This window comes from Lepidochelys olivacea, assembly GCF_965140295.1.
Source record: "Lepidochelys olivacea isolate rLepOli2 genome assembly, chromosome: 5".
Lineage (NCBI taxonomy): Eukaryota > Metazoa > Chordata > Testudines > Cheloniidae > Lepidochelys > Lepidochelys olivacea.
In genome coordinates this window covers 27,600,570-27,616,282 of record NC_140415.1, presented here as the reverse complement: position 1 = coordinate 27,616,282, position 15,713 = coordinate 27,600,570, and the positions used below count along the sequence as shown (strand labels likewise).

Genomic DNA, 15,713 nt, shown 5'->3' with positions numbered 1-15,713 from the left:
AGAACGAATGGAGGGTTTCACATATACTGGCTTTCTCAGCAGCTTTTTCAGCCTGTGTGGGCCAGGGGCACTGGAGCAATATAGTGGGGGTGCTGAACACCACTGAACAAAACTGTAAACACTGTATATGATGGAAGCCATGCATTTAGTTGTTATTATTACTTCAAGACAGGGTGTGCAGCACCCCTAGTTCCACACCCCCCACCCCCCATGGGGAATTGTAGTGGTGCACAGTGACCAACATCCTCACTCTGCAGGGGTCCTGGAATTGGCCAGTGCATCTCCCAAAATGACCAGCACTGGCCAGACAAGGGATATGGCTGCAGTGGCCAAGGGAACTTTAGACAGAGGGGCTCCTATGGGATCTTGTCTTGAAAGGTGCTCTCCCCTAACAGAACTCCCAAACATTGCCTGCCCTCCCCTAGTGGTGAACAGCCCCTCATGCATAGCTGCTCTGACCAGTGCAAAGGGGATGCAATTTCCACCACCTGTGGCAATCAGGATGAAGTAAGCTCAGACAGTGCAATGTGCTACCAGTTTAAAATTTCAGTTTTTCAGATCCCTCCAGCACTGGCCAGACAAGGGATATGGCTGCAGTGGCCAAGGGAACTTTAGACAGAGGGGCTCCTATGGGATCTTGTCTTGAAAGGTGCTCTCCCCTAACAGAACTCCCAAACATTGCCTGCCCTCCCCTAGTGGTGAACAGCCCCTCATGCATAGCTGCTCTGACCAGTGCAAAGGGGATGCAATTTCCACCACCTGTGGCAATCAGGATGAAGTAAGCTCAGACAGTGCAATGTGCTACCAGTTTAAAATTTCAGTTTTTCAGATCCCTCCAAACATCCCTGGCACAATAACTCCACAGAAGCCACTGGAGTTACACCAGGGATTAATTTGACCCAACTATGTATCCCCAGCCTTTCTGATACAAACAATTTCATACAGAACCATTGCTCTAGCTCTCTACAAGAAAGGCAACTTCCAGTTTTCAGACTTGTAAAGGAAAATAGCCTCTACTAGGTTTGCCAATTAAACTGTTAGCTGAGTACTGCATTAATAAGCCCAGTAGGAAGTCAATCCTATCCTTATTAGCAGAGCTAAACACTTTATCTTTTCTTACAAAAGAATGCAGACATTCATGTTGAAAGATAAACAGGAAATAGATGAGCACACACCTGGGTCTGAAGCGGAGGAAGCTTACCTTTCGGGATCTAAGAATCAGGGATCCCATGGAGCATACTATACTTTAGAGGTTTCCATGAACATTCAGTTCAGAAGTTGAACTTAAAGTATAGCAGCCTCAGAAAATAAACACTGCACAAACAGTTCAAGGGATCCAATTTACCAGCAAGAAAAAGACCAAGGAGTGAAAAGCAAAACTAACAGTGAAATGAGATGATTAATGACAAAATGAAAGGACTCACAAGTAAGGATATAAACCTAAGGGGCTTGAAAATCAATCCTCAGTGGGTTAAAAATATAGTCTGTAAGACCCACACCAACCTCTAAAGCTGAGGTCTACATTTACACAGCATACAATTGTTTGCTGCTATTGTGCCTCACCAAATACAAACCTGACCTAAAAACACAACTATATCCCCCAATATCATTTGGCCTTTTGTAATGTATTTAATTACAGACAATTTTCATTCCCATGCATGTGCGAGAGCCTGTGGCAGAGGCAGGGGCTGAGCAGTGAGCACCCCCCGGCACATTGGAAAGTCGGCGCCAGTAGCTCCAGCCCCGGAGTCGGTGCCTATTGAAGGAGCCGCATAGTAACTTCTGAAGAGCCGCATGGGGCTCCGGAGCCACAGGTTGGCCACCCCTGCTCTATAGGTCTAATAACAAGCTGTTTAAAGGTATTTTAAACTTGATTCTTCTTGGAAGTTCCCAGCCCTCCCTTATGACTGTGAAGACTGTAGGTGCTTAAAGGCAGCTGGATGTATGGGGTTATTAAAATCCCCCCTCAAAAAACCCACAAACAAACAACATTATAGGAAGACCAGGTTGTGGGTGATTATTTAAATGGTGTTTGAATGCAGTTCTGCCTAAAATATAACCTTCTCCATGCAGTTTCCAATCAAAAGGGTATATTTACATGTTCATACTAATAGTCCTGTATCTGTGCTTAAAAGTGCAAGATCCTCAGTCCTTCTCACATAGCAGTATAGATTTGCTTTGGTCTTTTTGAGTTGTTTGAATTATGTATGCAATATACACAATTCAATTTTAAAGAACTGCAAAAAAGGTGAGCAATAAACTTGTCTGTCTTAATTCTCCCTGTGACATTCGCTTATCAATTCTGTATGAAGTTGACACAAAAGTCAGTAAGTAGTGATCCAAAAATATCTGGCAATGACCTCTGGAGCCTGGAAACAGTATGAGACTGCTTTTGCCTATAACCTCACAGAATCTTACCAGTGGCTCAACTTTCACAGAATTCTGCAAACCTCAAAAGGAAGCACATGTGGTGTCAGGTTCAGGGTGCTTGTGTGCTTTGGTGTTCAATGAGAGTTCCTTACAACTCTGATCCTTTAAAAACTTCACTTTTAGGGTAGCCTTAATTAAGAAAAGGTATGCTACTCACTGAATGTTCGGATAATGTCACTTGGACTGCTGGATAAACTGGATCCATACGAATTCGCTGCTCTGATTGCAAACTGGTACTTGGTGTTTGGAATAAGTCCTTTTAGAACCATGGATTCCATCTGGATCTGCTCTTTTATTACTGTCCAATTGCTGTCAAGGTCTGGCCTAGGATTAAAAACAAGATAATAAATAAGTAAAGTTAGCTGTACATGTTAATTGCCTTTAAACTGTCCAGAAGTATACAAAATAATGAGGTACAAAAAAGGCACAGGAAGGAAGTACAAAGGGCAGGGGAAGTGGGCCAGGCAGAGCTGGGGTCTATAGAGAGTCAGGGCCATTCGAGACCTCTCTCCTCCTTGCCCCAGGAGCCGAGAGCTCTATTTTACTGTTGGGCTGAGGCTGTAGTGTCTGTAAAGATGGTGGGAAGGAATCATAGGACTAGAAGGAACCTCAAGAGGTCATCTAGTCCAGTCCCCTGCACTCGCGACAGGACTAAGTATTATCTACAGTGGACCATCCCTGACAGGTGTTTGTCTAACCTGCTCTTAAAAATCTCCAAAGATGGAGATTCCACAACCTCCCTAGACAATTTATTCCAGTGCTTAAGTACACTGACAGGAGGTTTTTCCTAATGTCCAACTTAAGCTGCAATTTAAGCTAATTGCTTCTTGTCCTATCCTCAGAGGTTAAGGAGAACAATTTTTCTCCCTCCTTGTAACAGCCTTTTACATACTTACCATGTCCCCCCTCAGTCTTCTCTTCTCCAGACTAAACAAACCCATTTTTTTCATTCTCCCCTTATAGGTCATGTTTTCTAGACCTTTAATCATTTTTGCTGCTCTTCTCTGGACTGTCTCCAGTTTGTCCACATCTTTCCTGAAATGTGGCACCCAGAACTGGATAAAATCCTCCAGTTGAGGCCTAATCAGCGTGGAGTAGAGCGGAAGAATTACTTCTCATGTCTTCTTACAACACCCCTGCTAATACATCCCAGAATTAGGTTTGCTTTTTACAACAGTGTTATACAGTTGACTCCTACTTAGCTTGTGATCCACCATGACCCCCAGATCCCTTTACTGTAAATAACCACTGTAAATAAAATGGCACACAATGCTTTACCAGAAAGTCTTCAAGCTGTTTGTGGGGCTAGAAAGTACGTAGAAGCGAGTCCGCACACCACAGTGGAAAAGCATTTACTCATGAAAGTTGCTCTATTAAAGCCAATGAGGCTACTCATGTGAAGTAATGCTACTCAGCATAAGTAAGGGTGGTAGAATTGGAAACATAGTGTATGCGGAAATTTTTTTTCTAATTTTTCATAATTATTATAAGATCATTTAGAAGCCTGTTTCTCAATTCAAGTGTGCTATATATTTCCCCCCTTCTTTTTCTAGCCTTTTGTATGGATTTTGTGAGCACAATTTTCAAATGTGGATATCTTAATAGGACATTTAAATGCTACATTTGAATCTACAGAATGGCACATCAGGCAAGATTCTGACCTGTTTAGTAAAATTTTGCAACTTGATGTCAATGGAGTTACTCCCGACTCACACTGGTGTAACCAAGATCAGAATCTAAATTGAAAATGATTGTTTTGCTTTATGATTAAGTGTCCATTAACAAATCTCCATTGGAAAACTGGGGGTCAAATTCTTCTCTCAGATACATCAGTGTAAATCTGGAGTAATAATGGTGGGAAAGAAGAATCTGTTCTAGGTATGTCGATTCAGTAACAAGTAATACAATTCCCATCACTGCTCCGAGGAGATGCCTAGTTAAATCTTGAATCATACTTAAGGCTGCGATTCTTCCACGGAGGTCACAGAAATCATGGATTACGTGACTTTCTGCAACCTCCGTGACTTCTGCTGTGGCAGGTGCAGCTGACGTGAGAGCTGCACGAGAAGCTGGCCCCAGGGCCAGCTTCTCAGGCGCCCCCTGGGCAGCTGCACCTGCCACTGCTGGAGCAACCTGGGGTCAGCTGCTCCAGGAGTCCCCGGGGCCAGCCACACCGGCTGCTGCTCAAGAGGCCCCAGACAGTTGGTTCCAGGGACTGTATGAGCAGCAGCCCCAAAAGTAGAGATTTAGTGAGGGGAGTTTTTGGTAAAAGTCATGGACAGGTCACAAGCTAAATTCCCTCTAATCTGCACTGCTGCACAGCTACCTGTTAAGCCCCACACAGGGGCTCAGGGCTGCAGCGGGAGAGATGCCTCTTCCCCAGCACGGATCCTGCCATGGCAGGGAGAGGCGCCTCTCCGCGCTGGCCCCAGCACAGACCTGACCTGGACTTGCTGTGGCCGGGGGAGAGGCGCCCCTCCCCCAGGCCCAACTCAGCCCCACATGGACCTGCCCCGGACTTGCCGTGTCCAGGGGAGAGGTGCCTCCCCCCAACCCCGGTGCTGCTGCGGGGAGAGAGAGCTGCAGGGAGTCCTCTCTCCCCGCCGTAGCCCCTGGGCAGCCTGCACTCCAAACCCCTCATCCTTGGCCCTACCCCAGAGCCTGCACCCCCAGCCAGAACCCTCACCCACCCACACCCCAACCCTCTGCCTCTCATCCCCAGCCCCACCCCAGAACCCTCACCCCCGCCACACACCCCAATCCTCTGCCCCAGCCCTGAGCCCCCCCCCCACATTCCAAACCCCTCGGCCCTACCCCCACCACATGAGATTTATTATGTGCACCGATATGGAGGTGATGTGTCACACATCACCTCCATATTGGTGCACGTAACAAAATTCATTCTGCACATGCGTGGGAAAAATTAGAGGGAACACTGGTCACAGGCCATGAATTTTTATTTATTGCCCGTGACCTGTCCATGACTTTTACCAAAAATACCCGTGACTAAATCTTAGCCTTAATCATACTGAAAGCAGAAAGCCAAATCCTGCTTGCCTTATTCGTATGAACAGACCAGCTGAAATTAGGGGATCATTCACATGAGAATACGGCCCAAACAAAAGTTCCAGAGAAACTAGATGTATTAACGTAATGAATTTTTTTGGAAGGGAAGCATGCATTGCATCTGCCTGTTCTGTAATTGACCTTAGGGGAGCTAGTCTGATATTTTGACACAGTCCCCACTCTTCATAAGAGTTAACTTGTACCACCAAAGAGAAAACATAATGGAAGGAAGTAAACAAATGTAAAAACCCAGAAATTTAAACATGAAGCCAGCTCAAAGAAACTCAGATTAAAGTAGCTGAAAATAAAAGAGGGAAAGAAATGACCTTCAAAATAAAATTATCCTGGTGTCCTTTACTAAGATGTCCTTCTGATATTTATTGCAGGAAATAACCTCCAAGTGCTTCCTGAATCTACTATTGTTTACAGAAGACTAGTTGCAAATATCTCCAGCAGTCTTCTAATGAAAATTATAGCACAAAACAGGCATTTTGCATTTCTTGTTTATTTGCAGCTGCAGGGAACAGAAAGTTACCATATGTTTTATTAGTCAATACAAGATTTATTGAATCATCCAGGCTTTTATGTCTTTTGTACTAGTAGGGTGGGTGCATTAATAAAACAAGAGTTTGCAACTATTACCTGCATCCTGCTTAGGGCATAACCCAAGAGCTGGCAATGTGAATATTTGATTGTCTCACTGGGTGCCGCAAGAAGAAATCAGTTAAAAAAAAATTAAAAAATAAACCCTTCACAGAAATGCACAAGACGTGATGATTCAGCTAAAAATATTGCTTTAAATCCATCTCAATAGCAAATTTATCGTGTTAGACAGGGAAGCCAAAAGAAATTTCCTCTAAGCAAGAAGCAGGGGGAAGCCTTGGAAACTATAACCAGTTCCCCACTCTACTTTCCATGCCTGGGCCAAATGACCAAAATGAAAACATGCAACATTTTCCAAATTAAAGATTGCTGATGCCTTTTCTTTATATATACTTCTCAATAGCAATCTCAGTTTTCCAGTACAAATCTCGTTGGATCTAATAATAATACAAATAATTCCTGCCAATTAAAAATAGCCTTGTGGATATAATATAATGGATACAGCTACCATATGCACCAGAATGGGAATATACACATCTAAAAGGAGAAACCATGTGGAGACATAGCTTCCTGAGAGTGGATTGCAGAGATATGTTCAGTCTCCAAAGATCCTAGGCTACTGTTGACTTTTTCTAATTTTCTTTTGCAGGCCTTTCTTCTACGGAAACAATAACAGAGGAAGAGTATTCAAACCACTAAATGCATGCAGTTAAAAACAGAGAGATTTATCACTTGACCTTTACTTTCCAGCCTGTCCTCTGTATTAACAAATCAGTATAACATGATAAAATGGCAAACAGATGGATAGAGAAACATTTGTGATAAACTCAGCTCACTATGTTCAGTGAGCCAACTTCAATGTTTTCTTGTTCTTTGGGGTTTAGAAATGTCCTGCATAAAAGTTCAGTTTATGTCAACTTTTACATCAGTAAGGCTCACTGAGAGAGTAATCAGTTCTACACAGTGATGAGCTGCCAAAAGATGAAGAACCGGTTCCTTCACTCGCTCCGGGTCTTCGGCGGCACTGAAGGACCCACCGTCGAAGTTCCACCAAAGACCCAGAGCACCGCCGGATGAGTAAAAATTGCCTAAAGTTAACCATGGGCTTAAGTGTTTTCTTGTTAAAGCATTCAAAAGCATTTCTAGTTGCCTCACAGCACACTGTCTGGTTCCTTGTATTCTTTAACAACCGGTTCTAACCCGGCTTCAAAATTTAACAACCGGTTCGCGTGAACTGGTGCGAACCGGCTCCAGCTCACCACTGGTTCTACAATCACTTCATACAGCTATTTTTCCTTTCTCTTGACACACTGGGAATAACCCTTTGTGCTACAATACTGTGTATAAATCTGACCCTCATCAGAGAGCTCAATACAATATATCTCTCTAAGAGGAAACCAGAAGACTTGGAGCGCCATTTTCTGCTCTTAAGTTACAGCAGTGCATCTTCAAAGCAGTGTATGGAGAAGCATGGTGTAACTGAGTGCAGGATTTGGCCAACATTAAGCAGAAAGTCAAACAGAGATGTTTTAAAATATAATAAGCCACATGGTCCAAATCATTGGGATTGGGCAGATTTCACTAAGAGCTGAATTTTGTCCTGTGTGTGTCTAGAACATTTGTGTTGCTACTTCATAACATAATCTAATGTTTGATTGAATTTTTAAAAAGAAACCTTTGAACTGTAAAGAACTACAAATTCATAAGCACTTGAAATTTCTTTTTAAATGAGCTGGGAATAATTTAGTAAAATAAAACATCTGCTAATAATCCAAATTTTATAGTTCTCAGCCCTTTAAAGCCATGTTTTTACTTAGCCCAAGTAACAAGCTCAGACCTGCAAAATATTAGTTGTAATGCTCCTATACACAGTAAATAAACAAAAATTATAGGGAATTCATATTTGCCACGAAAAAATACTCTACATATGAGGTAACTCATTATGGGGCATTATTATTGTTATTTACATCCTGCTTTTTCATTCTATTGCGATTGTGCCTCAGAACCACAATCAGGGCCCCACTGTACTATGACAGCATTTCCCAAACTTTTGAAAGTTGAGCCCCCTTCAGGAAAATGAAACCAATCATGCCCTCAAATGACATGTTGTTATAGGCCTACCGTTCTTACTTTATAGATCTTCCACAGCCCTATCTTTCCCTGGTGCGCACACACACACACACACACACACACACACACACACACAAATGTTTTCCAAAGATGTCATTCTTCATAATATACTTCTTCTCTTTTCCTGTATGGTCTGAGCAGCGACATAGTTAACAATATTGACATTAAAAGTATCATCTCTGGGCACTTGAGTTAGCACTCACTGAAATGAATGGGGCAGTTCACATGTCAGAGATATTGTTTCAGGCTCTCTGCAAACTCAAGCAGTCAGCGCTGCATTGCTTACACTCAGGTTATGGTGTGAAAGTCTTCATTACCACAGAGCTGAGGAAAACAGACCAGAATTCCTCTCCCACAGGAAATTATAATATTTCAACATTCGTTTTCATCCTGTATCAGGATGAAAAGTTGAAATCATGGAAATTTTCAATTTGGAAGTACCAAAACATTTTGTTTAGACATTTCTATTTGAAATAAACGTTTAGTTTGGTTTGTTGAACCAAACTGCAACATTTAGCTTTGAGTACATTCAACATTGGACTGCATTCACCTATGGTGTGATGGTGCCTCATAGGAGTTGTAGATCAGATACCTCTTGTACCCTATGGACTGGGCTCCCTGGTCAGACATCTCCCATGATGCACCCCAGTCATGTGATTCCCATGTTGTAGCACATGACTCAGTAAAAGGAAACCACAGGGAATCATGAGAGATGTAATCCAGCCAAGGAGCCTGGACCAGAAGAAAGAATGGAGGCATGAAGAATCTGAACTACAACATCCATGAGGCACTGCATCATGAAATATTTTGGTTCAGTTTAACTGAAATATTTCAATTTGGGTTGAACTGACCTGAAATAAAATATTTTGTTTTGATTTTCCCAACAGAATTTTTTTTTTGTCAAAAATCAAAATATTACTGTGTAAAATTTCAATTGTGTGGAAAGTGTATTTCCCATTAAAAACACATGAAATATTTTCAGGGGGGAAATTTCAGACCAGTTGTACTTCACTGTACATAACAGCTAGAATTGCTTTTTTTTTAAAAAAAAAAAAGGAAGTGGAGACTCTGGAGAGCAACTGAGAAATCTGTCCATGCCTCCCCATCCAACTACTCTTTCGTGGCATGCAATACTTTATGAAACACTGTACAAACAATACAAACACAGTTCTTGTCCCAAGGACCCCTCAGTGGAAATTCTATTCTATCTTCTGTGACCACAGAGGGCTCTCTGTGTGTCTGGACTATGCAGATTCACCAGCCATTTGACCCCACAATGTGGGGATGCACCAGGCACAAGTCCTGGCTACATGCAGCCTGGACAGAGGATTTTCCCATGGAGATTCTCACTGTGAATTCCCATTGCTTGGACTGCTCACCAGGGAAAGGATTTACACCGATATGGAGTATGGGCGATTTCTCCTTGAGTTGAGTTTTAAATGTGAGCGATGCTTTCTGTCATGAATTTAGAATAAGCTCTATCATATGCACTTTTTTTTTCTTTGCTGTAAATTATGTTCTCTTTGCATCCATGGTTACAGTGAAGAATAGATAGCTGTTGAGGGATACAGTTTACCATATTATGTCCACTGAAATAATCTGGGCTGTTGAGTGACAATTCATTACTGCAATGGAATTACAGAAACGAGGAGTTCCATTTGAAGGGAATGGAACACCAAAAGAGGTTCATTTTGGTCCCAATCCTCTTCTCAGCACCCTCCTCTGGGTGCTATGGAAATTAGGGTTACCATATTTGAACATTCAAAAAAGAGGACTCTCCCCGCCCCTTCCGCACCCCCATTCCAACCCCTTCCCCAAAGCCCCCGCCCTAACTCTGTCCCCTTCCTGCCCCATTGGACCCCATCCCCAAATCCCCGCCCCCGGCCCTGCCTCCTCCCCTGAGCGCACCACGTTCCCCCTCTTCCCCGCTCCCTCCCAGCTGCGCGAAACAGCTGATTCATGCCGCAAGTGCTGGGAGCCGGGGGGAAAATCAGGCGCTCTCTCGAGTGATCAACATTCACTTTCTTTCTCGAATGATCAACATTCACTCTTTTTCTTGAATGATCAACTCTTCTTTGGGGAAAAATAATAATGGCAAAATCCCGGACGTTTTTAGATATTTAAAAATTCCTCCCAGATGGCGATTTAAGAACCAAAAAGCCAGACATGTCCAGGAAAATACGGACGTATGGTAACCCTAATGGAAATGCACAGGGGGCAGTGGGAAGGGAGCTACCCACCAGACCAGAGCCTTTTCGCAGCTGTTGCTGTAGCCTCTAGTTTCCTGCACCATGCAGCTTTCCTTCTCCCTTCTGCAGGTGTCTGAGGAGAAAACAGGGGAAAGGCCCAGCTATTGACACTCCAGACAGACCCTTACCCTCTGCTGCCAGCTGACATACCGTACAGCTCAGCTCCTGACCAAGCAACAGGTGTATGCCTACTGCATACGCCCTCCCTCAACTCCTGTTCCTACTTTGAACAGCAGAATCATCCTGGTTCACTGTCGATGGCTCCTCCATTGCCACCAACCACAGGAAAAGGGGCCAGGTTTTCCCTATATCTGGAGATTCATATTAACAAGTGTCCTCTGCATCAATACTTCCAAAAAGACTGAATGAAAGTAGATGACTCTTTAGCTGCTCACTTATTAAGTGATGTATGCAGCTGAAATAGGGTTTTCTGAGTACTGAAGATAGCCAAAAATGTGTACTCTGATTAACTAGTTCCTCTAAAGTTGGAAGTTCAGTTATGCACCCAATGGACTAGAGTCTTTGAATATTTCAGGGAAAGTGCCTGATTTCAGAAAATTCAGTGGAGCTGAGAAGTGCGTGTGTTAGTTACAGGCAAGTCCTTTACAAAAACCCAGCATATCTGAAGCCCAATATTTTACCTCACACAGACATGCTACTTCTCAAAATACTCCTCAGCTTGAAAATTTAAAATAATTATTCCTGCAGGCATCCAAGAAAGAAGCCACTCACCTGTTTAGGCCTACCAACTGTTTGATTACATATTCCTTAAGGACCGTACTGCTAACAGTAAGTAGATAGGTATTTTACAAGTTAGCTCTAAATCAGACTCAGATATGCTCAAGCAATTAATTTATTGTATTTCCATGAGATTTTAATCCCAAAATTGCCACCTGGATGGAATGAAGACAGTATGGTTTCCTGTCTGTGGCAGACTCCCCCCATGTTGCTTTTCTAGGATACGGGGAAGAAACTTAGCCCTGGGGGAGTGAAATGATTTAAACAATTTCATCATTTCTGCAGGCTGCTTTTACCAGCACTAGAGATTCACAGTCCAAGAAAACCAGAGACATGCATAGAGAAGTACAGCTACTGATTCTGCAAAAACAAAGTATCGGATTGGAAGAGTATTTATTTAAGACAAGGGGGGGTTGATTCAGAATACACTTTTTTTTTTACACTGGTATAATCCTATTCGACTTCACTGGTATTACTCCTGATTGATACCAGTGTAATTTAGCCTTAAAACCGTATGCAGCAAAAGAAAATGCAGGTGAAGTGAAAAGTCTATCTCAAATTGCTATTTAAGGCTTAAGGTTCACTGAACTTTCTCCAAACAAACATACTGAAGCATCCAAATATAAGAGGGTATAATCCCCAGAATGACCAAATACATTGTGAGTTTTATTTTAAAACCTCTGACTAAACAATATTATCAAAACAATGTGCTGTTAGCAAATTCTTTCCCAAAGTCTGGAAACAACTACACACTGAATTTCAATTACTCACATCTCTTGATCTATAGAAGAGAATGCAAGTATGTACTCTGCAGCTAAGTAAATTTATTCAAGAATGCATTTTCAACGTGTCAAATGGGGAATGGGATACCTGGCTTGTACTTTCGCTAATGGGCCATAGGTATTATGAAGAGATGCTGTGACGGGATGCACTTGCTCTACAGTGGATGGGGAAGAGTTAACCCTACATTGTAGGCTAAGGAAGCAATACCCCTTCAGCTCTACTGGGCATGCTCCAGTTGGGGGCGGGACGACTGGAGAGGAAGGACACAAGTTGTAGGCTCCAGCCCCAGTTGCTGGGGACAGTGCAGATGGGGAACCCAGAGACAGCAGAGATGCCCAGACCGTAGCAGTGGGAACCACGGTAGGAAGCAGCCCAGGAGAATTAGACAGTGGTCCAGTTAGTGACCTGGAACTTTGAGTCAGCGTATTTCGGTCGGACCCCCCGCTGATTTAGTGGCACATGCTCTGGCCACTACCAGGGCTCTGACTGGGGCCCGGTGGAGAGGGAGGGCCTGGGCCTCCTTACCCAGCTGCCACCACCCCACTTTTTGTATGAAGAGGCCCCCCTTCCCCGACAGAGGCCACTTGGCCACTAGGCCTTACTGCCTCACAGATGGGGCAAACATAATGACTTTGGCCACTAGACCTTAATGCTCTGTTGACTGGGGTGAATCTATTGACTTTGGCCACTAGGCCTTACTGACATGCTAACAGGGGCAAAGCCATCGACTTAGGCCACTAGGCCTTGCTGCCTGGCTGAGTGGGGCAAATCTATTGATTTTTCTATTGACTCTGGCCATTGGGTCGCACTGCCCTGCTAATAGGGGGGGATACATTGACTTTGACTATTAGGCCTCACTGCCCTGCTAACGGGGTAAGTATATTGACTCCGGCTATGGAGGCATAAACACAGGTTACGTACACCCCGCCCCCACACCCGAGGGAAGACGGTGCGCACTCGCCCCCAGCCCTGTCACAGATGCACATAAACTTTCAGCCTCCTCTTCGCAGGACAAAGAATGAGGGTGCGAGAAGCACAATGAGTCAGAACGCGAGCAAATCCCTTTCTAACATTTCATGCTGAGTTAAAAGAAGGGGAGGGAGAGGGAAAGATTCAGATCACTATTATATTGGGAAAATAGGCAGTGGAACAATCTCCTGATAATTCTAAACCACAGCTAGCCTAACATAATGCCTATTAGACATCCTTCACTCTCATGTACTAGCTCCAAATGCAGTAATCATTGTGTCACTTCAAACCCACTAAACATCAGGCACTCTGATTTGGACGCAAAGTATCACAGAAATTCAGAACCAAACCTTCGGCATGGGGAAATCTTTTTCATTATATCTATGCTTTCTAGACTGTAATTGTGCTGTAGGAGAATCAATGTTTTGGGGGGTTTTGCAGTTTTTTTAAATTTTACAACACCAAGCTCTTAAAAAAAAATCTTTAGATGTGGTTTCCCTGATGAGATGAAGCATGAAAAAAAGATGTTTTGACCTCACAGCACACAGTAGTCCAGAGGCAAATCTGTCTTCTTGCCTAATAACTTTCAGTGAAACTAATCAACATATGTTTACTTAATGGACCAAACCAAAGGAAGAGACATGCCAGTATATTGTGCCCTTACAATATGTGCAAACACAAACAAACAAGTAGCCTTGCATATAAATATGAATTTGCATACTCGCTTGGATAATTAGGTACTACAGTATGTTTGTGCATGCAAATACACAGCTGCAAGTGCAATTACACATAGCTGACCTCTCACATACTTCTTATAGCTGCAGCTCAGGGACCAAACTTACTGACCCTCTGAGCCTCATACGATAATCTTTAGAAGTTCAAGAGCCACAAGAGACGAATAACCTTTACACATGCATTTTTTTAAACATTAGCATCCTACTTACTGTATCACGGCTAATTACAGCTAGAGCTAGAGGCCTTGTGGGTCTCTATCCTGGTCATAAGTCTTTGGAAATCTGGTTGATATGTTGTCAAGGCAGTAAGGAGGAGCTCAGTCAGATGTTGATTTGTAAGGACTGCATGATGTTTCGATTTTACAAACTTCATCACAGAATACAGCGATTCACAGCAGTATGCTGTGCCAAAAATTGAAATGAGTCGCACACTAGTCTTCTTGAGTTGAGGATACTTCATTCATAGAATCATAGAATCATAGAATATCAGGGTTGGAAGGGACCCCTGAAGGTCATCTAGTCCAACCCCCTGCTCAAAGCAGGACCAATTCCCAGTTAAATCATCCCAGCCAGGGCTTTGTCAAGCCTGACCTTAAAAACCTCTAAGGAAGGAGATTCTACCACCTCCCTAGGTAACGCATTCCAGTGTTTCACCACCCTCTTAGTGAAAAAGTTTTTCCTAATATCCAATCTAAACCTCCCCCACTGCAACTTGAGACCATTACTCCTCGTTCTGTCATCTGCTACCATTGAGAACAGTCTAGAGCCATCCTCTTTGGAACCCCCTTTCAGGTAGTTGAAAGCAGCTATCAAATCCCCCCTCATTCTTCTCTTCTGCAGGCTAAACAATCCCAGCTCCCTCAGCCTCTCCTCATAACTCATGTGTTCCAGTCCCCTAATCATTTTTGTTGCCCTTCGCTGGACTCTCTCCAATTTATCCACATCCTTCTTGAAGTGTGGGGCCCAAAACTGGACACAGTACTCCAGATGAGGCCTCACCAATGTCGAATAGAGGGGAACGATCACGTCCCTCGATCTGCTCGCTATGCCCCTACTTATACATCCCAAAATGCCATTGGCCTTCTTGGCAACAAGGGCACACTGTTGACTCATTCCTGGCACTTGCTTCCAGAACTGGATTGTACACTGTGATTTATGCATAATCTTTAGAGCCTGGTATTCCTGGAGTTTCAATAGTTCCATTTCTACAGTAGATGTTTCTGTAATCACGGTTTTGGGAATCGGACACCTGTCATTGATCACATCAACCATGAATGGATTTACAAAAAAGGGGAAGCAGGATCTCAGCTTCTGCAACTCTTCAAACCTGGACTGACAGTCATTAAGCAGGCCTTGTAATTTACCTCTGTGAACTTCTACTTTGATTTCAGGGAATGTGTTTACCCTACTCTTGAGATGGGGAAAGTGGTTCAAGTTTCTTGACACTATGTCTCTTTGCAGAAGCTTTAACTTGTTCTGGAAGCTGGAGACTGTCTGAGTAAGGTCAGAAATAATCTTCCCTTGGAGTGCCAAGTTGAGAGTTTGCAGATGCTGCGTAATATCAATGAAAAACATCAGATCCTGCATCCGTTACGGATTTCCTTTTCTTCAAAGGAAAGCACTGATGGAGTTCCACAAATCTATTTAAGACATTGCTGGTTGACAACCCCCCTCACAATACAGCCGAAAGAGACATTGTTAGGTTGTCTTCAAGATCCAGCTCTTCAATAAAATTTTTGAATGGTTGATGAGTCTTCTCATTTGAACAGATGAAATTGACAATTTCCAGGACTGTTTTTGTAATACTTTCATACTTGAAGTATCTGCCTGTGAGATGTTCACGACAGATGATGCAATGAACAGGGAGAAACTCTGGAAATTTAGGATCGTTTTTCAAAAGTCTGATAAGGCCTACTTTTTTTCCCCACCACTGCAGGTGCTCCATCCGTTGCAACACTAACAAGTTTATCCAGTGGTACATCAGCATTTGTCAATGCTTTGTCAAATGCAT

At 43.2% G+C, this 15,713-nt stretch overlaps 1 protein-coding gene across 2 annotated transcripts in view; it reads right to left on the bottom strand.

Moving 5' to 3' along the window:
• Positions 1–15,713, bottom strand: part of EGFLAM (EGF like, fibronectin type III and laminin G domains) — a 128,107-nt gene that overhangs the window by 65,166 nt on the left and 47,228 nt on the right. For both annotated transcript variants that reach the window (XM_084628576.1, XM_084628577.1), the window contains exon 7: positions 2,588–2,754. In XM_084628576.1, coding sequence (XP_084484702.1) covers positions 2,588–2,754 — 167 coding nt within the window. The remainder of the gene's footprint in view (positions 1–2,587; positions 2,755–15,713) is intronic.